Source organism: Ceratotherium simum, chromosome 39, assembly GCF_057802395.1.
Source record: "Ceratotherium simum simum isolate JZ-2026a chromosome 39, ASM5780239v1, whole genome shotgun sequence".
NCBI lineage: Eukaryota > Metazoa > Chordata > Mammalia > Perissodactyla > Rhinocerotidae > Ceratotherium > Ceratotherium simum.
Window position 1 is genome coordinate 13,663,483 of NC_141938.1, and position 22,289 is coordinate 13,685,771.

The window sequence follows — 22,289 nt, forward strand, 5'->3', positions numbered from 1 at the left end:
CCTGCCCGGGGACTCCGCCCGCCCGTCTTGGTGGCGTGGGGTTGACTGCAGGTGGGGGGGTTTCTATGCTGTCTCCCACCTGTCCACGTCTCAAAGTGCACCTTTGCCCCCGTGCGTCTGAGCCCCGACCGTAGCCCCAGGCCGGGTGGGCCTCTCCAGCTGCGTCCAGACCTGCCTTTCCCGCTGCCCTCGGACCAGAGGAGAGATCCGGAGTGCTATCGGCCCGTCGCATTTGTCTCTGCTGGTGAATGCTGAGCTTAAGTCCGTACCAGCACACGGTCAAAGCGTTGACGTGCCCACGGGACAGGCCTCATAGTGTGCCCTCACTCCCCAGACGCGTGGCATCGCTTGTGTCCTGTTTGACACAAGGCCCAGGACCTGGGTGCTGAGCAGTGGTTGGGGGAGGGGGCGTCCAGCCATCCCGGCTGAGCCATCCCCTGGGAGCCATCCGTGGAGGAGCCGGGGCCTCCCACTCGAGGGCCTGATGGCAGGGCTCCCCAGAGCGCTGTCAGCGGCCGTTACAGGCCTCCCTCTCACGGGTGGTGCTGGGTTTCACAGTAACGGTGTTTCCCGAATCATTTTGATTGGGAATGAGCATTTTCTGGTGGGTTTTCGGTGAATGCTCCTTGGTCACCGGTGTTACTCGCCAGCAGTGTTGCAGCACCTTCCTCCTTCCGTCCTTCATCAGACTCAGAGACGGGGGTTCGGCTTCCGTGCAGGCAGACCTCACGTCTGCTAACTCTTTATGTTGCTGTAGCCTTGTTCCCTTTCCCGCCTTGGCTTCGGGGACCAGGAGTGTGACGACTTTGGGGGCTTGAAACCCAACTGTTGCCTAATCCAGCGGAAGGATGGTGGTAGGGGGCTCTCCCAGGTCCCTGAGACACCGCCGGCATTCTCATCTCAGTGGGGGTCTCCGACCTTACGGCCCTTCCCCGTCTTTCCAGAAAAAGGTGAACCCTGACTTTCCGCTGGCAATCCAGCCCAGCAGCAGGACCCTGCGTCTGCTGGAGGAGCGCGCGCGGAGGCAGAGGCTGCTGGCCCGGAGGCAGCTGGAGGGGCTGCGGCGCTGGCACGCGGAGATGAGGTGCGCGGGGCCTTCCCCCTTCCCGCCCTTCCCTCCCACCTCTGCCCCCGGGGGCTTGAGGACCAAGCCTCCGCTGTCCGCTCTGTTTGGGGGCGTCTGTGGTCACTTTCAAGCCTGAGGACCCAGATGCTTCTGACCCCGGGCAGGCAGGACACCGCGCTCGCGGGAGACTTGGAGGGTCTTAGAGCAGGCGGGCCCCTGCGCACAGGGTGCTCTGAGTTAGTGCACGACACCTAATGCCAGGTGGTGCCGCCATGGTGCTCTCGGGCCCAATTCACAGGGACGCTGTGTCCCATGACCCCTGACCCCTCGTGTCCCCCTGACTCCTGGTGTCCCCTGCCCACCTGCACATTTGTCATCCTCCTTCACCCTCTAGAGCAATTCCAGAGTGTTTTCTGACACGGTATTCGATTCACGGAAGATCGTGGCAGCGTCTGAGCTGGGGAACGAGGCCCAGGACAGACTTGGGGCTGCGGCCGCTCGGGTCTGTGTCCCACTGGCCCTCCGAGCCTGCCTCCCTGGCATACTGGGGGCATTCGTGCAGGACCCTCGTCTGGGCTCTCAAGGGGTCCCGTTGGGCTGCCGCGTCTCTCAGTCGTCCCGAGCCCCAGCCTTGCTCAGCCCAAGGACCGGGCGAAGGAGCCCTGTGTCCCGGCTTCCGCACGTTGCTGGCCGCAGGAGTCGTGGGCAGCTCCAAGGTGACGAGCCCGGGGTCCTGCTGCTGCTTACAGCTCATTGTCTGTCTCCGTCCCCACAGGCGCCAAGACCTGTGCAGGAGGCAGCTAGAGGAGGAGCTGGAGGCCCAGGACGAGCACCCAGGACACTCGCCGCCCGACCAGCACCTTCCTCCCCGCAGGAGCAGGCCGGGCGCACCCGCCGACACGCCTCTGGTGGGTGGTGGTCTGGGCTTTGGGCTGAAACGCCTCCTGTGGCAGGGCCCCGCGGGTGGGGGACGTTCTCACTCCCTCAGTAGGGAGACCTGGATCTTCGGGGAACGAGGAGCAGGACTTTGTTCTGAGGCGCCCAAGGGGTGCTCAGGGGGTGGGAGCTGGGAGGGCCTGAGGGTCCACGGCCCAGCCCCCCTCGCTGGTCACCGACAGAAGCCCAGCCTCAGCCCCACCGCTGGCCACCGCGGTCCTTTCAGCTTCCTGAGGCGCAACTGTCACATCCCTCGGGAGCCCTCAGGTGTCTCTCCGTCTGCAGAGGCTGGTCTCGGGGTGGGACAGGAACCTTAGGTTTGCGCCTTCAGGGAAGAGGGCCGCTGAGTTGGCTGAAAAGCCTCTAGCTCAGAAACATAAGCCTATCGCCAGAGGGGAGCCGCTGGCCCCCACCTAGCCCCCAGCTCCCCGAAGCCATCGGGGCAGCCCCAGGGTCCTCACAGGTTCACCCCCCATGGGTCCCTGTCATTGCTCAGCCTGGCTCTCTGGCTGCTGCCTGCCTGTCACCCCCAAAGCCAGCCTGGCTCTGGGGTGCCCATGGCCTCCTGCTGCGTGTGCCTCGCCTCTGCGGGGCTGACACTCGTCCTGTCCCCTGCCTCCCGGGTCCCCAGGACCTCTCAGCCTATGCAAGACATGTGCACCTCTCCTCGCAGCCCACACGACGGCCGGAGTCCAGCGACGACCGGCATGTCCTGTGCAAACACGCTGCCATCTACCCCACGGAGGAGGAGCTCCTGGCCGTCCAGAAGGCCGTCTCCCACACGGAGCGCGCCCTCAAGCTGGTGTCCGACACGCTGGCCGAGGAGAATTCCGGAAGCCCAGAGCAGGAGGGCAGGGAGCACAGGTAATAGAGCTCACTCTCCCTTCCCAAGGCCGGGGTGACTTCGAGAACGTGGGGAGTCCACTCACTCCCGACGGAGGTCCGTGTTCTGGACAGGAAGTGGCGGCCAGAGGGGCAGAGGCGGCCCGACCCATGACCGGCTTTGCGCCCTCTACGGTCGCCAGGGCTTTCAAGCTGTGGGCAGAAAGTTCCACAGGTCTCCGAGCCGCAGCCCCAGTGCTCAAAGGGAGTTTTAGTCCCAATTGGTGAGAGCTGTGTTCCAACCCCAGGGTTTACTTTTCCCACCAAGGGCGCATCTAGAAATAATAACGAAGGATGAACCTCCTGTCTCCCCATCTGAGGAGTGGACAGAAGTGTGGTTCTGCCCGGCCTCCGCCTCTCGGAGCGATTCAGTCACCAGAGATGCCGCTAAGGCCCGCGTGACTCGTCCTTCCTGGAGCTCTGGCTCTTGGGGGCGGACAGTCCCCAGCCTCATCGTGAGTCCTTACGTGGCTGCAGTAACCCCCGAGGGAGGCCGCCTCTCCAGGGCCTTTCTCTCCCGGTTGCTTCTTTCTCCTTTCTTTGTTCTAGCTTTTTTCCATTGTGGTAAAGTACTGAGAACCCTTGTAACCATTTTTGTGTGCACCACATAGTGGCACTAAGTATGTTCACAAGGTTGTGCAGCCGTCACCACTATTTCTAGAACTTTCTCATCATCTGAAACAGAAACCTGTCCCTGTTAAATTCCCCACCCCCCGCCCCAGCCCCTGGCACCCCTCGTCCTACTGCCTGTCTCTATGGCTCGGCCTGTTCTGGACGTTTCGTGTGAGTGGAATTACGCAGTATTCATCCCCTTTGAGTCTGGCTCACGCCACCGAGTGGCTCCTTTTTCCCGTAGTGTTTGCTCCCTGGAAAAGCGTGTGTGAGGGGCCGGCCGGGTGGCGCAGCGGTTAAGTGCTTGAGCTCTGCTTCAGCTCGCGGGCTTCGCAGGTTGGGATCCTGGGTGCGCACCGACGCACTGCTTGTTGAGCCATGCTGTGGCGGCGTCCCATATAAGTAGAGGAAGACGGGCACAGAGGTTAGCTCAGGGCCGGTCTTCCTCAGGAAAAAGAGGAGGCTTGGCATGGATGTTAGCTCAGGGCTGATCTTCCTACCAAAGAAAAAAAACAGCGTGTGAGTTCCAGTGTTGTGATGGAATGGACGCGCCCCTCAGCTTGAACTCGAGGGCCTCCGCCAGTATGTGAGAGAGCGAACCTTCCTCACCGCCTGGTGGAGAAAGCCAGGGCGCAGAGACATTCCCTCCAGCTCCCCCACTGCCCGCGTGGAGCCAGCACACAGGGTGGCCGCGTCCCAGGAGGGGGGTTGGTGACGGTGGCGCCACCCCAGCTCAGGGGGCTCGGTTTGCTCCTGAGTAAGGAGGAGGTGGTCTGGCCTCTGGCCCGGGTCCCCAAGGTGTGACGGCAGAAACCGTGATTTTGCTTCTACCCGGAGCCGGCCGGCACCGAGGACAGAAAGGGTGTCCTGTTGTTGAACCCCCGCGAAGCGTGGCTTCTGACCGGAAGCTTGCCCTCCGCCCCTTGCTCTGCTGTCTTCCTCCAGTGTCCTCCCTGTGCCCGCCTTCTGCTTTTGCTTTGATTGGTTTTGTAACTTTTTATTTTGGAAGCATCGTGGGCTCATGACAAACGTAGCACAGAGAGGGCCTGCAGCCCTTCCCCAGCTTGCCCCGTGCAGACACAGGAGCTGCCGCGCTAGCGTCAAGGTGGGGGCGGGCGTGGCTCCTCCAGCCTCCCTCGGCCCCCCAGGGTCAGCATGTGCTCTGCTTCTCAGAGGGCAAGAGGTACGGTTCGATGGCCTCCCACCACCTGTGCAGATGTGCAGAACCCTGCCAGTCAGGACCCAGAACCTTCCATCAATACAAAGGAGCAGCCCAGTGTTCCCCCTCACAGCCCCACGCTGCCCCTCCCCTAAACCCAGCCTGTGCTGTGTGCTTTAGAACAAAACCCACTTCATTTCTTTTTTTTGTGTGTGTGTGAGGAAGATCAGCCCTGAGCTAATCTCCACGCTAATCCTTCTCTTTTTGCTGAGGAAGACTGGCTCTGAGCTAACATCTGTTGCCAATCCTCCTCCTTTTTTTCCCCAAAGCCCAGTAGATAGTTGTACATCATAGTTGCACATCCTTCTAGTTGCTGTATGTGGGACGTGGCCTCAGCATGGCCGGAGAAGCGGTGCGTCGGTGTGCGCCCGGGATCCGAACCTGGGCCACCAGTAGCAGAGTGCGCACACTCAACTGCTAAGCCACAGGGCCGGACCCCCACTTCATTTCTTTTAAGCTGTCGCGTGACATTTGTGTACGTTATGGGTTATGTCTTTACCTTACTTTTCAAAAACACAGAAGTGTGTTTTTTAGTAGGAACATCATAAACCATCCTCTGGATGTTCCATTCTTTAACTGTTGCAAAGAAAATGTTAGTGTTTTGGGTTTTTAAAGTTTTATTATGGAAATTCACTGACATGCACCAAAGTTGTCGGGATAGTAGAACCGTAAGGACACTGTGGGACCGTCCCTAGACCATGATTTTGCTTGATCTCTGGCCCCCCGACCCCCTCCGGGAGAGGTTATCAGAAATCCCCTCAGACATGACACTGTTCCTTTAGTGAGTATTCAGCCCGGATCCCTAAACCATAAGGACTCTCTTTTTATTCAACAAAACCACAATGCCATTATCATACTTGAAAAAGTTAACAACCGTTCTTCAGCGTCATCAGGTGCCCAGTCAGTGTTGAAATTTCCAGTTGTCCCATAGGTATCATAATGTGGCTTTGTGGTTTTGGGGGGTTTTTGTTTCACTGTTTGTGTGAATCAGGATCCAGATCGATCAACAGGCCTCTAGGTCTCTCCGTCTGCAGGTCCCCCGCCCCCGCTCTCTGCTCTGCCCCCCTGCGGGTCTCGGCCGCAGAATCTGGTCCTGGCCCCGCAATCCAGGGTCCCCGGTCTGGGTTTTGCTGGCAGCCTCCCGAGACAGGTACCCGCAGGCTGTGTCGGGCCCCAGCGCCCTGTGGTCCGGAAACAGACAAGAATACGTAAACGCATTAAAAAAACAAGGTTATCTCCTGGCCTGACAAGTGTCACAGAGAAATCAAATTTGAGTGGCAGGAGCGGGTGGCAGCTTCTGGAGTCAAGGAGAGGACATTTGTGTCGAGATCTGCCACGTGAGGGCACCCCAGGCAGCGCTCTGGGCCAGAGGGAGTCTCATGGGCAGGAGCCGGAGGACTGGGAGAGGGGTGGAAGGAGAGGATGGTGGCAAGGAGGCCGGCGGTCAGGCTGGGGGCCGCGGCCGGGGAGGAAGCTCGGATGTCCCCACCCTGCAGAGGGGCAGCCGGGAGGTTAGCTCTCGGGGGGAAGCTGCCCTGGGCTTCAGAGCGCTGAGCACAAGCAGAGGCCTCTGTTAGGAGGCCGTGGTGCAGGGCGGGCGGTAGGAGCCTCGGCACAACTCGGAGCACAGGGATGTGAGGGGAGGGCACACCCGGCTTTCTCGCAGAGGAGTCGAGGTGGGGCGAAGTGACCCCAGGGATAGCTCAGAAGAAGCACAGGTCCAAGGACCAGGGGACACTGGGGGTGGCCACCAGTGGCCTTTTTCAGCATGCATTGTATCAGGAAACAGTAACGACTGCCGGCCCTCCCTGAGCACGTACAATTTGTGGGTCGCGGTTCAAGCGCTTCTCTCAGACGTGTCTCCTCTGTGCCTTTTATCAGTGGCGTGCTCGCGGCTCCCAGGTGAGAAAGCCAAGGCAGAGCGGCCCAGGAGGAGCTCGTGCATGCGCAGGAGCCGGGAGCCCGGCAGGGTCATGCGCTCCCCTTCTCCCCGCCCCTCTTCTCGCACGCGGGTTCCCATGCTTTTGTGATTTGTCCTCGCAGCGGCATCGACCCCTCTGCTCGGATCCTGAAGGGCGTGATGCGGGTCGGCCTCCTGGCGAAAGGCCTCCTCCTGCGGGGAGACAGGAGTGTGCAGCTGGCCCTGCTCTGCTCCCAGAAGCCCACGCACAGCCTGCTGCAGAGAGTCACGGAGCAGCTGCCCCAGCAGCTCCCGGTAAGGTTCCCGGCCGCCACTGTGTGTCGGGCTCCCAGCGGGTGGGACTGTGTTTCTGCAGGACGTGAAGAAACGGGAGACGTCACTGTTAGACACAAACCAGTTTGTTTTTACAGACAGTGGAAAAGAGAGAGCCGTGGGACTTTGGGGTTCCTCTATAAAGGGAGTTCAGGGTAAAACTGGGCAACAGTCTAATTGTCTCACCACTGAGGGTGGAAACGTACGTTCCATCCACCCGAGTCGACTCGGCCTTACCAGCCATCGAAAAGGGTAGGTGGTGGCGAAACCTGCACGGAGACCCTTTGTGGAGGTGGTGACTGTGAGGTTCATGTCCACAGAAAGCCTTCTGCCCGGATGTAAACCCACCCTGAGGACTGGGGGGGACGGACTTTTCTCTAGAGCCGCTCCTCTGTTGTCATAGTTCTTGATGATGGAGGAAGAGTGAGCTCATGCCGTGATTTAAATCGGTCATCTTAGATGAAGAAGTCAGTTCCCAGGGTGGTCTCTTCTTCGTAATCTGTCGCTGTTCCCGAGAGAATTCAGCATCGCTCCTCCGCCTCGCTCAGTGAGCTCGGGGGGCCGGCAGACCCAGGCCCGCCCTCCAGGCTCCTGCTCTGGTCAGGAGACAGAATAAACACACAGAAGCCACTTCCCAGTTTATCTTGTGTGAGGAAATTAAAACCTGAGGCCAGGTTGAGAGCAACTGGGGAAAGTGGGGGCCACGTCAGGATGGTGGGAGGTGTGTGTCCTAACAGGATGGAGCATGTGAGGGAAGAGCTGAGGAACAAGGAGAGGCCTTGAAAGATGGGGGGCAGTATCCCACATAGAAGGACCCGGGCCTGCAGAGGCCAAGGGGCAGGGGACCCCAGGAGAGGCATGCCTGAGCAGAGGACAGCCTGGATCAAGCCAGGCCTGAAGGCCGTGTGAGGAGGTAGGACTGCATTCTCAGGGCAGCGGGGAGCCTGGAGGGTTTTAAGCAGGAGAGTGATGTGCTCTGACTTCACTGATCTAGTCACTCATTTCCCCGTCACCCACAGCATGGCAGTTTTCTGCTAAATGCTGTAGGGGTACAGAGATGGCTCAGATGCAGGCCCTGTCTTCTGGAACCTTGCAGCCCAGCGGCTAAGAGAAGCCCTAAGAAGATGGCCAAGGCTGTGGGCGAGCTGGCACTGGGCCCCACGTAGTGACGTAGATGATCCTGGGGGCCGCCTCAGCAGGGGGGCCCTGAGACGGGAGGGGTAGTGGTCGAGAGAAAGGGGCATGTCAGGTGGGAGAGCGGCCTGAGGCGTGTGTGCGTGCGTGGGAGGCGTCGGAGGGTGGTGAGGACGGTGGACGGTGTGTGCTGCGAGCCCCGGGCTAAGCCGTCCCGGGCAGGAACCCCGAGGATCCACACGGGAACCCCGAGGTGGGCCTTGCATTTGCTGTTCCGCACACGGAGACACAAAGCACAGTGAGGTCCAGCGAGGCCGGGGGAAGCGTTTGACCCTGCAGTCTGACCCGGGAGTCCCCGTGCAGCCCAGTGTGGAAAGACAGCTTTGCCAGGGCTGAGGACAGCCGGGGTGCAGAGACAGCTACGTGAGGCTCCACGCCAGCTCAGGGCACGCTAGCCAAGCGTCTCGGGGGCTCCCAAACGAGCGAGGGGCCCAGTCAGGCCCTCTGGGCCTCTGCTCTTTGCAGCAAACCCTCCTTCATTGTGGAGTCTCCCTGGGATGCTGGGAACCAGGACGGGCCGTTCAAGTTCTCATGGCTGTGAGCAGGGGTCTCTTCTCCGTGAGACCCCCAGAGCGAGAGGCTGGCGGGGGTGAAGGCTAGGAGGCTGTAAGGGGAGGGGAGGTGGGGGGAATCCCACCGAGGGCTTATTGGAGTTTGCTTGTAAGGGACCACCCCTCTCAGGGTGTCCCCCAGTGAGGGGGCAGGGGCAGGGGTCAGAACGATGCCTGCATTTGGGGCGAGGGGAACCCTGGGCCTCCGTGGCAGGCGTGGGATGGGGACCAGAGCCAGAGGGGCTTAGATCTTGCCTGGAGGCAGCCCCTGTCCAGTGTCCTGTGAACCCCCCTCACCTCTGTGTACCCAGACGGTAGCGTGTGACCAACCAAAGGGTCTTGCTCTTTCTACTTAATGACATCTCTTGGATCGCGTTCCATACTCGTGCTTAGGAGGATTCTTCTCTGTGGCTGACGAGAATTTTGTTGCCATTTGTCCATCACTGGCCGGGTCCTTCCATGGAGTCGGACATTTAGGCTGTTCCCAGTGTTCTGTGTTACCAGCAAGGCCACTCAGAGTGAATAAGCTTGTGCACACACCCCTCCCCATGTGTGGGAGTGCATCGTGGGGCAGAGTCACCGGGCCAGAGGCACGAGCTGGATGCTTCTGGCAATGTTGCCAGGTCAGCCTCCACCGGCAGTTCATAGACGCACGGATCTGCCAACCTAGCTGCTCCCCAGACTTGAGCTTTGTCCTTCTCACAGGGAAGGACACCTCGTTAGTTTTAATTTGCATCTCTTTTACCGTGGGGGTACTCTGTCGTTGTGTAAAAGGGGGCACTTCTGTTTCCTTTTCTGCCAACTGTCTGTTGTGCACTCGCCAATTTTCTTGTTGTATTGCTGGTCTTGTTCTTATTGAGCTGTGGGTGTTCTTTACATATGAAGGCATCCCATGCAGGCTCCACTGTCTGTACGCATGTGAGCTCCTGGGGGCGGGGCTGTCTCAGTCCCTTGGAGGTTTCTGACACGTGGCCCAGGGCCTGTCTCCCGACCACGTCCTTGTTGTTCACACTGCCTCTTGGTTGGAGTAACACAGTCTTGTGTTGTGTTTGCACCTCGTAGATGGTGACGGAGGACAAGTACGAGGTCTCTTCCGACCCTGAGGCCAACATCGTCATCTCCTCCTGCGAGGAGCCCAGGATGCAGGTCACCGTGTCCGTCACCTCGCCCCTGATGCGGGAGGACCCCTCCGTGGATCAAGGTGCGGCCAGGCCCTCTGTCCAGCCCCCTCCCCACCTAGGTGGCCTAGGGCAGCCGTCCACCTCTGCTCTGGGCGGGGTGGGGCGCGGCCAGTGGCCTTTGGGCACTCTGTCAGCCCCGGATGCCCCGGTCAGATAAGAGCGGGGCCTGGGGCAGTGGAGGAAACCAGCTGGTGAGGGGTGTCAGATGGCCAGAACCCGGCTGCGGGGCACTCGGGGCCCCACGCTCTTATCCTGACCCCGGGCCAGCGGGTGAACCTGCTCCTCGCTCAGGGGAAACCAGCTCTGCCCGGTCCCCCAGCCTCGGCAGGAGCTCAGATCGACTCTGTCCGTTTGTCCATAGCAGGGGCTGCAGCAGACCCCGCTGCTCCCGGACATGGGCTCAGGGGCCAGAGGCAGACCAAATTGTCTGAGAGAGGAGGGGTGCTGGCCCAGGCCAGAGGGTGGCCAGGGCTCGAGTCACCGCCACGCAGTGAAGGCCAGCCGACAGGGACATGCTGTGTCTCAGAGCTACGGAACCTCCTGGAACAGCCCCCAGGATGGTTTTCCGAACTCCAGTCATTCTGGACCCCCTCCTGATTGTTGTGTCACAGCCAAGGGCCTCAAACTACTAGCGTTTGTCTTTAAGTCAATTCATTTTTAAAGAGGGGCGCCTTTGAACCGTATGTGGAAAGCCATTGCCAGTTGTCACAAATAGAGAGTCCTCTAAAAAATAAATACAGTGGGAAAAACAATAATGCCATTAAATTCCAGCTAGAGGCCCCAAACACAGACGGGGGGTGGTGTTTGGGAACGGTAGAAAGCCTTACAGATCTGGGGCCCTGCCTGGAAGGAAACCCCCGTGACAAACATCCTGAAACAGGCCACAAGCCCAGGTGCCAGGCCACCAGGCGCCGCATTTCCCATCAGGTGTCCGGCCCACTGCTGCCTGTCGCGGCCAGTGGCTTCTAACCACCACCACCCCACCCCACCCCCCACCCCCCCGCCGCAGACACAGCCTGTCACCTCCATCTCAGCCTTGAGGGGGTAATTCGCCTGCCCTGCGCGATGGGCAGACACCAGGCCTGGGATCCTGGGGATGCTTCTGGGCGAAAGTGAAACCCGGGCTCCATCCTGTGATGGAAGTAAGCCAGGGCCTCCTCGCCTGAGAGAAGGAGAACATTCCTGGAGCAGTAACAATAAGAAAGAAAAAACGGACCTCAATTTCTCCCAGACACGGGGGCCTTGGTCATCGATGATGGGACAGGTTCACATCTGACCCACTTTCTCCCTTTTAATTCTGCATCTAGAAGTTTCTGGAAATCTGGCGCAATTCAGTTTTCCGTCAGATCTGTAATTTGCTAACCAAAGAGTCGGTGCGGAGGGCGCTGGGTCACAGGCATGAGCTCCTTCCCTGTGGGAGCACGGCGCCTCCGAGGAGGCAGGGTTCTCACGGAAGTGCTCTCCGGTCCTTGCAGTGTCGGGGGAGAGAGAGCATCTGGGGGAAGCATGTGTCTTCCAGATAAGTAAGATGAGGCCCAGAGTCGAGGGCCTGGTGTGCGTGGCCCAGGAGGGGAGCGGAGTGGGAAGGGGCGCCCGGCCCATGTGCCCTCGGGAACCCGCTCTTCTTCTTCTTATAGAAGGAGTGGAGGCGCCTGAGCCCGACCCGGGAGATGTCCTGAGCCCGGAGAAGTGCCTCAAGTCGCTGGCCGCCCTGCGCCGCGCCAAGTGGTTCCAGGTCAGGGGGCAGGGGAGGAGGGGGCGCAGGTCAGTCCGTCTGTCCTGCCTCAGCCGTGCGGGCTCTGAACACAGGCGGAGGACAGACACCCGGAGGCGGCTCCTTGCCGAGACTCACCTGACAGAGGTCACCTCCTGGCCGATGGGGTGGGGACTTGAAAGGAGTGATCGTGGCTCTGGGGTTGGGGACGCCACGGCCACCTGACGGCCATGCCGGGGGCTCAGAACGGGGCCAGTTTAGTTGACTGGTGCCCACATGGGAGTGGGCTCCGCTCCCAGCCGCTGCCCTTGAGGCCGGCCGGCCTGTGCCACCTGGAGTCCCTGCCCGGCCTCCACTGCCAGGACAGACCCCCCTGGCTGGCCTCACCACCCCAGGGTCAGCGGTTGTTCCCAGCCCCGCGCCTGTCCCCTCGTGGCCACGTGCACGCGGTTCCCACAGCTAACGGTGCGCTTCTTCCCCGAAGGCGCGAGCCAGCAGCCTGCAGCCGTGTGTGATCGTCATCAGAGTCTTCCGGGAACTCTGCCAGCGCGTGCCCACCTGGGGCGCCCTGCCGGACTGGGTAAGGCAGCACCGGGCGGCCAGCCCACCCTAGGAAGGTCCCCGAGGGCCTCATTTCCTCCAAGACAGCTGTCCCCCATCCCGGCGCTCGGCTTTCCAAGATGGGGCCCACAGAAGCCTGAGCACCCGGAGAGGGAGATCAGGGTGGGCACCTCGGGGTCCCCCATGACCAGGAAGAGCCTGCTGGGGGCACAGCCATGTTCGATTGCCATTTTCTTAAACCCATGGCCTCGCAGACAGAACCAGCTGGCTTAAAAATGTGGGAGCGCCCTGGGGAAACGTGGCACCTCTGCCTGGACCTGCGGCGTCAGTGCAGAGGACCGGCCAGGACAGGGAGCCGGGCCCCATGCTGGCTCCACGGCGGCCTCTGGGCGGCCTGGTGCACCCCCCGCTCCCATTCAGGGGAGACCCCCTGCAGCTATGACACCTGGGTCAGTAGGCCCCAGAGCCCCTTGGTGGGGAGAGGAGAGCAGAGAGAGTGCAGCGCCCCGTGGCCCCTGAATCCCCAGGCTGCTGTGTTGTGAGACCCCCAGGTCCCCACCCTCTTCGGGGAGTGCCTTGGAGAACGAGTTCCTCCTAACCCTCGGGACGCTGGTTTGCAGTGTTTACTCTCCATGGGCTTTAGCTCATGGGGAAACTGAGGCGTAGAGAGTGAAGGGCAGCCCATGGCCCTGCCAGGAGGTGTCAGGCCCTAGTGCCCACCCTCCTCCGAGAAGTTCAAGGGTGTGTGGGAGTCAGGGAAAGAGCTGGGAGGGGCCTCCCGTCCCAGAGCCCCTGGAGACCCCTGGCTGAGCCCACAGAGCCGCTGGGGTGGGAGGCAGGCTGGCCGAGCTCTCTCCAGGGAGACTCAGCGTCTCCGTCTCTGTCCCCGCCCGGCGCAGGCCATGGAGCTGCTGGTAGAGAAGGCTCTGAGCAGTGCGACCGGGCCCCTGAGTCCCGGGGACGCCGTGAGACGGGTCCTGGAGTGCGTGGCCTCGGGGACGCTCCTAATAGGTCAGTCCCTGCCCACCGGGGAGCCTGGACACTGGAGCAGAAGGGGGGACCGGGACGGCCTTGGTGGGGAGATTTCCAAGGGAAAAACCAAGAGCTCAGATAACGGGTTCTGCCTGAGACGTTCATCGCGGCGTAGTTGGCGGGAGCGGAAAGAGAAAGAAGGCCTCACACTGTCTCACGAGCGTTACACACGGAAGTGGTTTCCAGTTATCCTGGTGCCGTTGGATGATATCGTATTAAGTGACGAGGTTAATGCCCTGGGCCCGTGTGTGTGCCTTTTATGTAACTACACACTCGCACACGTGCACACACGAACACAAAGGCCCAGGCACGGGGGGAGGGCTGTCCCGGGTGAGACGCCCCCCAGTGGAGACCCTTTGCCAGCTGAGGGTCCGTGGGCGCCTGGGGTGCAGTCGTGGACCCAGTGCTCAGACCCTCAGGCCCCCGGCACTGCAGGCCGCAGGGGCGGTCTGTCACGAGGGTGCTCTCTCCTTCCTTGCTGCCCCCGCCCCCCCACAGACGGGCCCGGGCTCCAGGATCCGTGCGAGAGAGAGCAGACGGACGTCCTGGGGCCCATGAGCGCCCAGCAGCGGGAGGACGTCACGGCCAGTGCGCAGGTAGGAGGCGCACCGGGCCCAGCCCGGTTTGCAGCTGCCTGGCGTCCCAGGAAGTGGTGTGGGGTCCCCTCCCCTTGCTCCCTCCCCTGCAGAGTGGGAGGCCCGGGGGAGGGAGCCTGTGCAGGGTGGGGGCGGGGGGCGGCTCAGAGCCGGAACCTCCAGCTGTCCTAGGATAGGCGCAGGTGTGGGGCCTCGGGCTGTGCCTGTCGCTCACCCCCTTCCCCGGCCAGCCTCAGGCACGGCGGCAGAGCCCCCAACTGTGGTCTCCCTGTGGTCTCCTGTTCCTTTGCAAGTTTATTGAGGAGAAAGGCCCCCGGGGGTTCACAATTCACACTGGGCCTGGGCTTCATGAATCGCCTTTGATGGAAAGAGTCAAGTTGCTGCTGATCAGAGCCCAACTGGAAGGGGCTTGGGGTCCCCGCGGTGAGGCAGAAAAGAGCTGCTATGCCCAGGGGCTTCCAGCAAAGTCCCGCCGTCAGCCACCAGGGGCTCCTGCTCCAGTTCTCCACGCCCGAGGGGGCCCTGAGCTGGAAGGGGCGGGCGGGGTGCTGACGGGCTGTCTGTCCCCAGCACGCGCTGCGCCTGCTGGCGTTCCGGCAGATCCACAAGGTCCTGGGCATGGACCCCCTGCCGCCCCCCAAGAGCAGGCCTGGGGCGCGCTTCCGGAAGAGGCTGCGGGAGGCGGCCGAGGCGCCGGAGGACGAGGGCCCGAGGAAGCGGGGCCGGCAGGGCGGGGAGGGGCCCGTGTGAGCGGCCTCGCCCCCGGACGGACCTGCTGCCACCGAGTGGAGTGGCCGAGTCATCCCCGGCGTTGGACACTCGGGATTTCCGTTTGAGTAACGTTCTGTGGGTTTCCTTAAAAACACTTGTGCTGGATCATTGGAGAAGTCGCGTCATTGGGGGTGAGGGCCGCCGGGCAGCACCCCGCACCCCGAGCCTGCCCCACGGGGCAGAGGCGCAGCGCGGCGATCTTAACCCGGGCGGTTCTCCCAGGCTAGCTTTAAATCCCCCCGGGGCCTCAGAGGGTGTGGGTGTCCCAGCCGCCTCCTTCAGATGCCCCGGGACAGGCGTGGGGCCCCGTGTCGGGAGGGCGGGCCCCGGGAGGCAGGCCGGCGTGGGGGCCAAGCCCGAGGGCGCCCAGGCCCGGCCTGCTCCCAACACCGCCTCCCGGCTGCCCAGTGTGGAGACGGCCCCGCGGCCGGAGGGCTGCAGGCCGGGGCTGGGCTCGTCCCCCAGCCCCCAGGGGGAGGGTGGCAGGGCCGAGGGGCGCTGAGGATGCAGGCTGGGCTCCCCCAGCCCCCCAGAAACATCTGCGACCCGACAGTCTGCCCTGACCCCGAGACCCCCACGCCATCCCACAAAGTGCCTTCTACCTGCGGAGGAGCCGCTCTAATGTCCTGTGTAGGGCCGGGCTTTGCCTTGCGGCCGGTCATTCCCCGTCCTCCCCGTGTAGGTCCAGCCCGCCTCGGGAGCAGGCCCGGGGCCGTGCCTGGCGCAGGGCACGGGGTCAGGCGCCTCCTGGCGCTGGTGGGCGTGGGGGCGCCCCTGCCCAGCCCCCGCCCCCACGCCCAGCCATCCAAACCTCCCTCTTTGCGGCCAGTTTTCTTGGCCGCTGCCCAGCGGCATTGAAAGAGAAAAGCCCATCTTTGGGCCATCGCGATCTACAGTCACTTGAGCCCTTGGATTTCACGTCTGTGATGGAGGGACGGCCTGTGTGTGGCTTCACGTCTCATGTCTTCGTAGACCCACCGGGAAGTTGGGGCGGGGGGGGGAATAAAGGAGATCCGCTTGTCTCTCCGTGTGGGCCGTGCCGTCCTTCGCTCGGGGTCCTGCTGGGTCCTCCCGCCGCCCCTCCGGGCTCGGGCAGGGGCACCCGACCAGCCGGCATTGCTCCCCAAGGCTCCGAGGCCGCGAGTGGACAGGGAGGAAGTCTCAGGGGCTGGCGCTGCCCAGGGGCTGTGCCCCCGGGTGTGGGCCCTCAGGCCATCTCCACACCAAGGTCCCCTGGGGGAGCTGAGAAGCCCGCTCCACGGGCCCCACCCACCTGCAGCACTCGGCTGAGAGGCATTCATCTCACACGTAGCCCTGGCCTGGTCCGGGAGATACGCCACGGGACCATCAGCAGGACGATTGGGGGCCTGGAAGGCTTCCTGGAGGAGGGGGCAGCCAAGCTGAGTTGGGGGTGGCTCTCTGCCTGCAGGCCCCCACCAAGAGTTCCCCTGAAATTTTCCCAAATGCCTGTCACCAACCTCAGGGTGGTGGGGGCTCAGACAGGGAGGTCTGGTCACCACAGCTTCCAGCCCAGGGCATCCCCATGCCGTGGTCGGGGGCTGATGGGGAGAGGGCGGGGAGAGGAGCCGGGCAGGTGTGTTGGACGAGGTGGCGACGGCCCGTAGTGGGAGCGGCATGTGTCAGCGGGCACAGAGCATGCTGGGAGCACAGGCCAGGCCAGGGGGACAGCCAGGACCCCCTTCGCAGAGCCCCGTTCTAGAAGGTGCATTACCTACCAGAAATAGGAAACAGCTGGCCTGGCTGCTGCTACCTCCCCAGGAGGGCAGGCTGCTCTGCTCTCCCTCAGGGCCACTTTCTGAGGGGCCACCACCTGCTTCTTGCAGGCGCCCAACAACACCTGCAGGCAGAGCCCTCCCCTCAGCTGGTCCTGGCCGCAGCTGCAGACCGGGCGCAGGGGACGCGTCCAGGGGAGGGTCCAGCATTCACCTCACGCCGGGGAGCTTCACCCACACACGCCCTCTCTCCCTGTGCATCTCCGTCAGCGGCTCTGCCCTTCACTCAGCTGCCCAGGCTGGCCACCGCCACTGCCGGGGAGCCCTCCTGGGTTCCTTTGTGCTTGGAGCCAAGCTATCAAGAAGTCTTATTCTGCTTTCCATTCACAGTGGCACTCTGCTGATTCAACCCTCTGGCAGCGGGCACTCAGGATAAAACTCAGGATTGCACTTAGGATAAAACCCCAAACCTTAACAAAGGCCCCATAAGAACCTATCTGACACCCTCTCTGTCAAGAACTCCACTTCACACCTGCCAGTGTCTGCCAATCCTCAGACCAGGCAAACTTGTTCCTGCCCGAGGGCCTTTGCACATGCTGTTCCTGCTGCCTTAGTAAGCTCTTCCTCTGACCTGGATGGCCAGCGACACCTCCCTCCTTTGGCTCAGATGTCACCTCAGAGAGGCCTCTTCAACCTGTGACATCACCCTATTCATTCTCTTTATAGCACACATCACTGATGAAAGGCATTTGTGACCTGCCTTCCCCCGGGGGTGGGACTTCTCTGCGGCAGGAAGTATGTCTGCCTCACTCGCCCCGGGATGGTCTAGAACAGGCTGGGTACATCGTGGTCGCTTAATAAACACGTTCAAGCTTGAAGCCACATTCTGACGCGCAAACACGAGTCTCGGTCAGAGGAATGTGCCTCCCGGCCGCCGAGAAGGCACCGCTTGTTGCCGCCTCGTCCCGGGAGATGAGTGTCACGGTTGAGGCGAGAGGCCTCGGCTGGGGCAGTGGCCACAGGGTGTCGTCTTCGCCACCAGGCGGTCGGAAACCCGTCCTGTTGACAGTCCACCCTGCCCCCAGCGCCTCCGACACACCGAGCTGAGGCGACGCGACAGGGAAGCGAGCCGTGGCTGGCGATTGCCGGGCCCAGACGGACGGCACGTCTGAGCGACAGCTGCCCGCCCGCCGCGCGGGCCGTGGCCTCGGGGCTTCCCTCTCCGGCCCTCCCTCCCGGCAGAGGGCCGGCGGGGGCGCGGGGCGCGCGCGGGCGCGGTTGCTGGGAGACGGCGGTGCGCGCGGGCGGGGCGGCGCGGGGGCGGGCGCGCCGGGGGCGGGGGAGCGCGTCCGGCTCGGCGGGGGCGGCGGCTCCCTCTTCTCCCGGGGCGCCTGCTGGTTTGGCGTCCAGGGCTGAGAAGCTGTTTCAGGGCAGTGGATTAAGGCTCTGCTGAGCGAACAAGCCAGAGGACTCGGGTTTCTCCTGAAGGGGGAGAAGGTAGTCTGGGGCGGGGGGAGTAGCACCCCGTTTACATCTGCCCAAGTGCTGAAAAATAAAATGTATTGGAAAACAGATCTCTGCACACCCATGCTCACAGCAGCAGGATTCACAGTCACCAACTTGTGGAAGCATCCCAAGTGTCCACGGATGGATGATGGGTAAACACAATGTGTCCATCCACACGCTGGAATATTAGGCAGCCATGAAAAGGAACAGGATCCTGACACCTGCTCCAACGTGGATGGAGCCCGAGGACATGACGCTCAGTGACATGAGCCAGACACAGAAGGACAGACCCTGTGTGATCCCCTCACAGGAGGTCCCTAGAGGAGTCACATCCACAGAGACAGAAAGTGGATGGTGGGGCCAGGGGCTGGGGGAGGGGAGGGGAGTCAGTGTTTCCTGGGGACAGAGTCTCAGTTTGGGAGGATGAGAAAGTTCTGGAGACGGATGGTGGGGATGGGTGCACAACAGTGTGAATGTGCTTCATGCCACTGAGCTGTGCACTTAAAATAGTTAAGATGGTCACTTTCATGTCTATTTTAACACACAAACTTTTTTTTAATGCATTGGGATTTTCCCATTACAAAGAGAAACAAACCATTGTCACTGTGTGTTTCCCTCCAGTCGGCTCATTTTCTGCACGCTGGCTCTTGGCTGGGCTGTTTCTACCAGCTTGATTCCCGCTTGTCTTCACTTGACGTTATAACACCTTTGATATCTCACGTGTGTTCAATGTGCTTAGATATACTTTTTCTAATTTAATTCTTCTGGAGACCTTACCAGACAAATGTCTTTTTCTTTTTTATTGTGGTAAAATGCACAGAATATAAAATTCAACACTTTAAACTATTTCAAAGTGTATGACAGTGGTCTTTGGTATTTTCACAATGTCGCGCATCCATCACCACTATCTAACTCCAGAACATTCCATCACCCCAAAAGAAACCCCGTCCCCATGAGCAGTCACTCCCCACCCCCTCCCCAGGCCCTGACAACCATGAACCCACTTTGTTTTGCTCAGGAAGACTGGCCCTGGGCTAACATCCGTGCCCATCTTCCTCTACTTTATATGGGATGCTGCCACAGCGTGGCGTGACAAGTGGTGCGTCGGTGCCCGCCTGGGATCCAAACCTGTGAACCCCCAGCCGCCACAGCAGAGCTCGAACACTTAACTGCTTGCACCACCAGGCCAGCCCCCATGAACTGACTTCCTGTCTGTGGATGTGCCTGTTCTGGACATTTCACATCAATGGAATCACGCACTTGTCCTTCTGTGTTTGGTTATCTCACTGAGCATCATGTGTTCAAGGTCCACCCACGGGGTAGCTGGTTCAGGGCTTCCCTCCTTTTCATGGCTGCGTAATATTCTAATGTGTGGATGGACACGTTGTGTGGATCCATCATCTATCAATGGACATTAAAGTTGTTTCCACTTTTGGCTACTATGAAGAGATATAATTTTTAATAGCTGCATAATATTCACCAAATGAACATACTCTGATTTGCTTAACCATGCCCCTACTGTTGGGCATTTAAATTATTTTCAAATTATAAATAATATCTCCACAAACATGTTCCTAAACAGTTGGGATTCTGTCCCTCTGATAGAAACCCAGAAGTGGAATTTCTCCATCAAACATCATAAGACATTTGAAATGTCCATGGGCAAAATTGCATCCCATCAGAGCTCTGCCAGGTTCCCCCATTATAAACGAAGGAGCCCCATTCACTGGCCCCAGGCCAGGACTGTGCCTTCTCATTTATTTTTTAATTTAATTTTATTTATTTATTTTCCCCCCCAAGGCCCCAGTAGATAGTTGTGTGTCATAGCTGCACATCCTTCTAGTTGCTGTATGTGGGACGCAGCCTCAGCATGGCTGGAGACGCGGTGCATCGGTGCGCGCCTGGGACCCGAACCCGGGCCGCCAGCAGCTGAGCGCATGTACTTAACCGCTAAGCCACGGGGCCGGCCCCTCATTTTTAAAAATGCACACAGGTATAAGTTCCACAGTTAGGTTGCACTGTGCTTTGTCTTGTATCCTCAACTGCTGGTCTTCCATTTTCTCATTCGTCCAACACGTGTTCCTCGAACACCTACACATGCCACGGGCCGTCACTCACGTGGCCTCCCTGTGTCCACCACTGAGAACGTTGACATTTATTCAATCAACAAACATTCACCAGATTCCCTGGGAGAAGCCAGAGCTGAACGAGAAGCTGTCACTTCACGCAGTGAGGGGGTCTCCAGGCTCTGGTCCCAGCATAGCCCTTTAACGTATCAGCCGTGGGGCGTCCAGACCAGCTCGCCTCACCCCGCTGAGCCTCTGAAAAATGGGATTAACACCAGTAGCACCAACCTTGCAGAGCTGTGGGGAGAACTCATTAAAAATGCACTTTTTAACGCTTGTTGCACAGAAAGCTTCAGCCTCTGGGACACGGGTCCGGCGGAGGGCAGGCGTGGGGGAAAAATGGGCGATTAAGACGGAAATCACATATGGAACGGTGCCCCTCTCGGCTTCCAGAACGCTGGCCACCGGGCGGCGAGTAAAGCCCTACAGGTGTTTCTGATGTTTGGGGACCCCCCTACAGTGGCCAGTCCCGCCATAATCCCCCCAGAGTGAAGCCGCCCCCATGGTGAGGAGCTGCCAGCTCCTCTCATAAAATCAGCCAGGGAAGAGACCAAAACCATAAAAGACAACAAAACATTAACATAGAGGAAGGAGACGATGAGAACAGAAGAAAGCCGTTCTAGAAAAGCCGTGACGTGTATATTATCCTCCAGGAGCTTATAGAAGATGCAGTAGCCAGGAGACAAGTTTAAGTCTGCCTTCTGAAATGGAATAGTCAAAGAACCAGAAAGAGCCCTTGGAAATTAAAAACCTGATCGTCAGGGGCCGGCCCGGTGGCTTAGCGGTTAAGTGCGCGCGCTCCGCTGCGGCGGTCCGGGGTTCACCAGTTCGGATCCCGGGCGTGCACCGACGCACCACTTGTCAAGCCATGCTGTGGCGGCGTCCCATATAAAGTGGAGGAAGGTGGGCATGGATGTTAGCCCCAGGCCAGTCTTCCTCAGCAAAAAGAGGAGGATTGGCAAATGTTAGCTCAGGGCCGACCTTCCTCACAAAAAAATAAAAACCTGATGGTCAAAATGAAAATGTCAACGGAAGGATTGGAAGAAACAGAAGAATGAGAAGAGAAAAATAAAAAATGTAGGAAAGAAAATAGAAAGGTCAATCCAGGAAGCCCAATTTATGACAAAGAAGAGTTCCACCAGGAGAGAACAGAGAAGCCAATGTGGAAGAAATCCCCGGTGATACCGTTCAAGGAAGCTCGCCAGGAATGGAAGGCCGGACAGAAACCATCAACTCTCCGGGACACAAACCCAAAACAAGGGCACAAACCAGGAAACAGGGATATACCCGGACCAAAGAAACAGGCGCCTACGTCCCAGGAATCCCCAGGTGCAGAAGAAGACAGGGGCTGAGTGGAGAAGTTAGTTCCATCAGAGGGGCTGGAGGAGAGAGAGAGTCACAGACACAAAAACAAAGGCAATCACTAACTCCAGGAAAATCAGAAAACAAGTCCTAGAAAAGAAAAGAGTGCCTTAGTGTACACTGCTTATTATATGTAAGTGGACAACACTTACATATAATAACATAAGCACCGAATATTCCGTTTAACCAAGAACTGTGATGTAACTATTGGGAGAGCAGCATGCCTAAGAGAGCTAAATGTCGACCTTCAGGAGCAGGAAAGCCATGGACAACGTTCCACCGATAAATCGAGAGACGTGTAAAACGTTATTTGGAAATATGGAAGCAAATAGCAGAGAAACAGCCAATAGAAACTACAGTGGCAGCCCTCGGCGGGTGAGACATACATTGGTTGCTTTGTTTAAAACATTTTTCTAAGCTTTGCACAGTCTTCAGCACACACCAAAACGCTCTACGGATATTGCGACTATTAATTTTTTTTGTGTGTGTGAGAAGATCAGCCCTGAGCTAACATCTGCCAATCCTCCTCTTTTTGCTGAGGAAGACTGGCCCTGGACTAACGTCCATGCCCATCTTCCTCCACTTTATATGGGACGCCACCACAGCATGACCTGACAAGCGGTGCGTCGGTGCACGCCTGGGATCCGAACCGGCGAACCCCAGGCCGCCGCAGCAGAGTGCACGCACTTAACCACTTGCGCCACCGGGCCGGCCCCGCGACTATTAATTTTGACAAGAAGAAAACACACGTACCCGTGAGGGTCTCATCGCTGAGTCAGGGAGCTTTACACGTTTTGGAGAACGCTTAAGAGCTTACTACGTACCATGAATATCGACACATTTCATTTAATAGATTGAGAAGTGCACCCACAAAGTCAAATAGATTTAAAAATGGTCCTGCTTATAAGAAAATAAAGATTCTGAGAGATCAGAGATCAGCAGACTACAGCCCACTCACCCCACAAGCTAAAAATGGTTCTTTACATTTTTAAATGGCTGGAAAACATCAAGAGA

At 59.5% G+C, this 22,289-nt stretch overlaps 1 protein-coding gene across 5 annotated transcripts in view; it reads left to right on the forward strand.

Annotated features, from left to right (window-relative positions):
* The window catches only part of ZFR2 (zinc finger RNA binding protein 2), a 38,875-nt gene extending 24,217 nt beyond the window's left edge, over positions 1–14,658 (forward strand). For 2 of the 5 annotated variants that reach the window (XM_087425734.1, XM_087425737.1), the window contains 11 exons: positions 945–1,084; positions 1,461–1,568; positions 1,842–1,974; positions 2,634–2,866; positions 6,759–6,930; positions 9,756–9,894; positions 11,512–11,609; positions 12,073–12,168; positions 13,049–13,160; positions 13,680–13,777; positions 14,348–14,658. In XM_087425734.1, coding sequence (XP_087281860.1) covers positions 945–1,084; positions 1,461–1,568; positions 1,842–1,974; positions 2,634–2,866; positions 6,759–6,930; positions 9,756–9,894; positions 11,512–11,609; positions 12,073–12,168; positions 13,049–13,160; positions 13,680–13,777; positions 14,348–14,527 — 1,509 coding nt within the window. In that variant the 3' untranslated portion in view covers positions 14,528–14,658. The remainder of the gene's footprint in view (positions 1–944; positions 1,085–1,460; positions 1,569–1,841; positions 1,975–2,633; positions 2,867–6,758; positions 6,931–9,755; positions 9,895–11,511; positions 11,610–12,072; positions 12,169–13,048; positions 13,161–13,679; positions 13,778–14,347) is intronic. The other 3 variants (XM_087425735.1, XM_087425736.1, XM_087425738.1) reach the window with 3 other exon arrangements.
* The last annotated feature ends 7,631 nt before the right edge of the window (positions 14,659–22,289 follow it).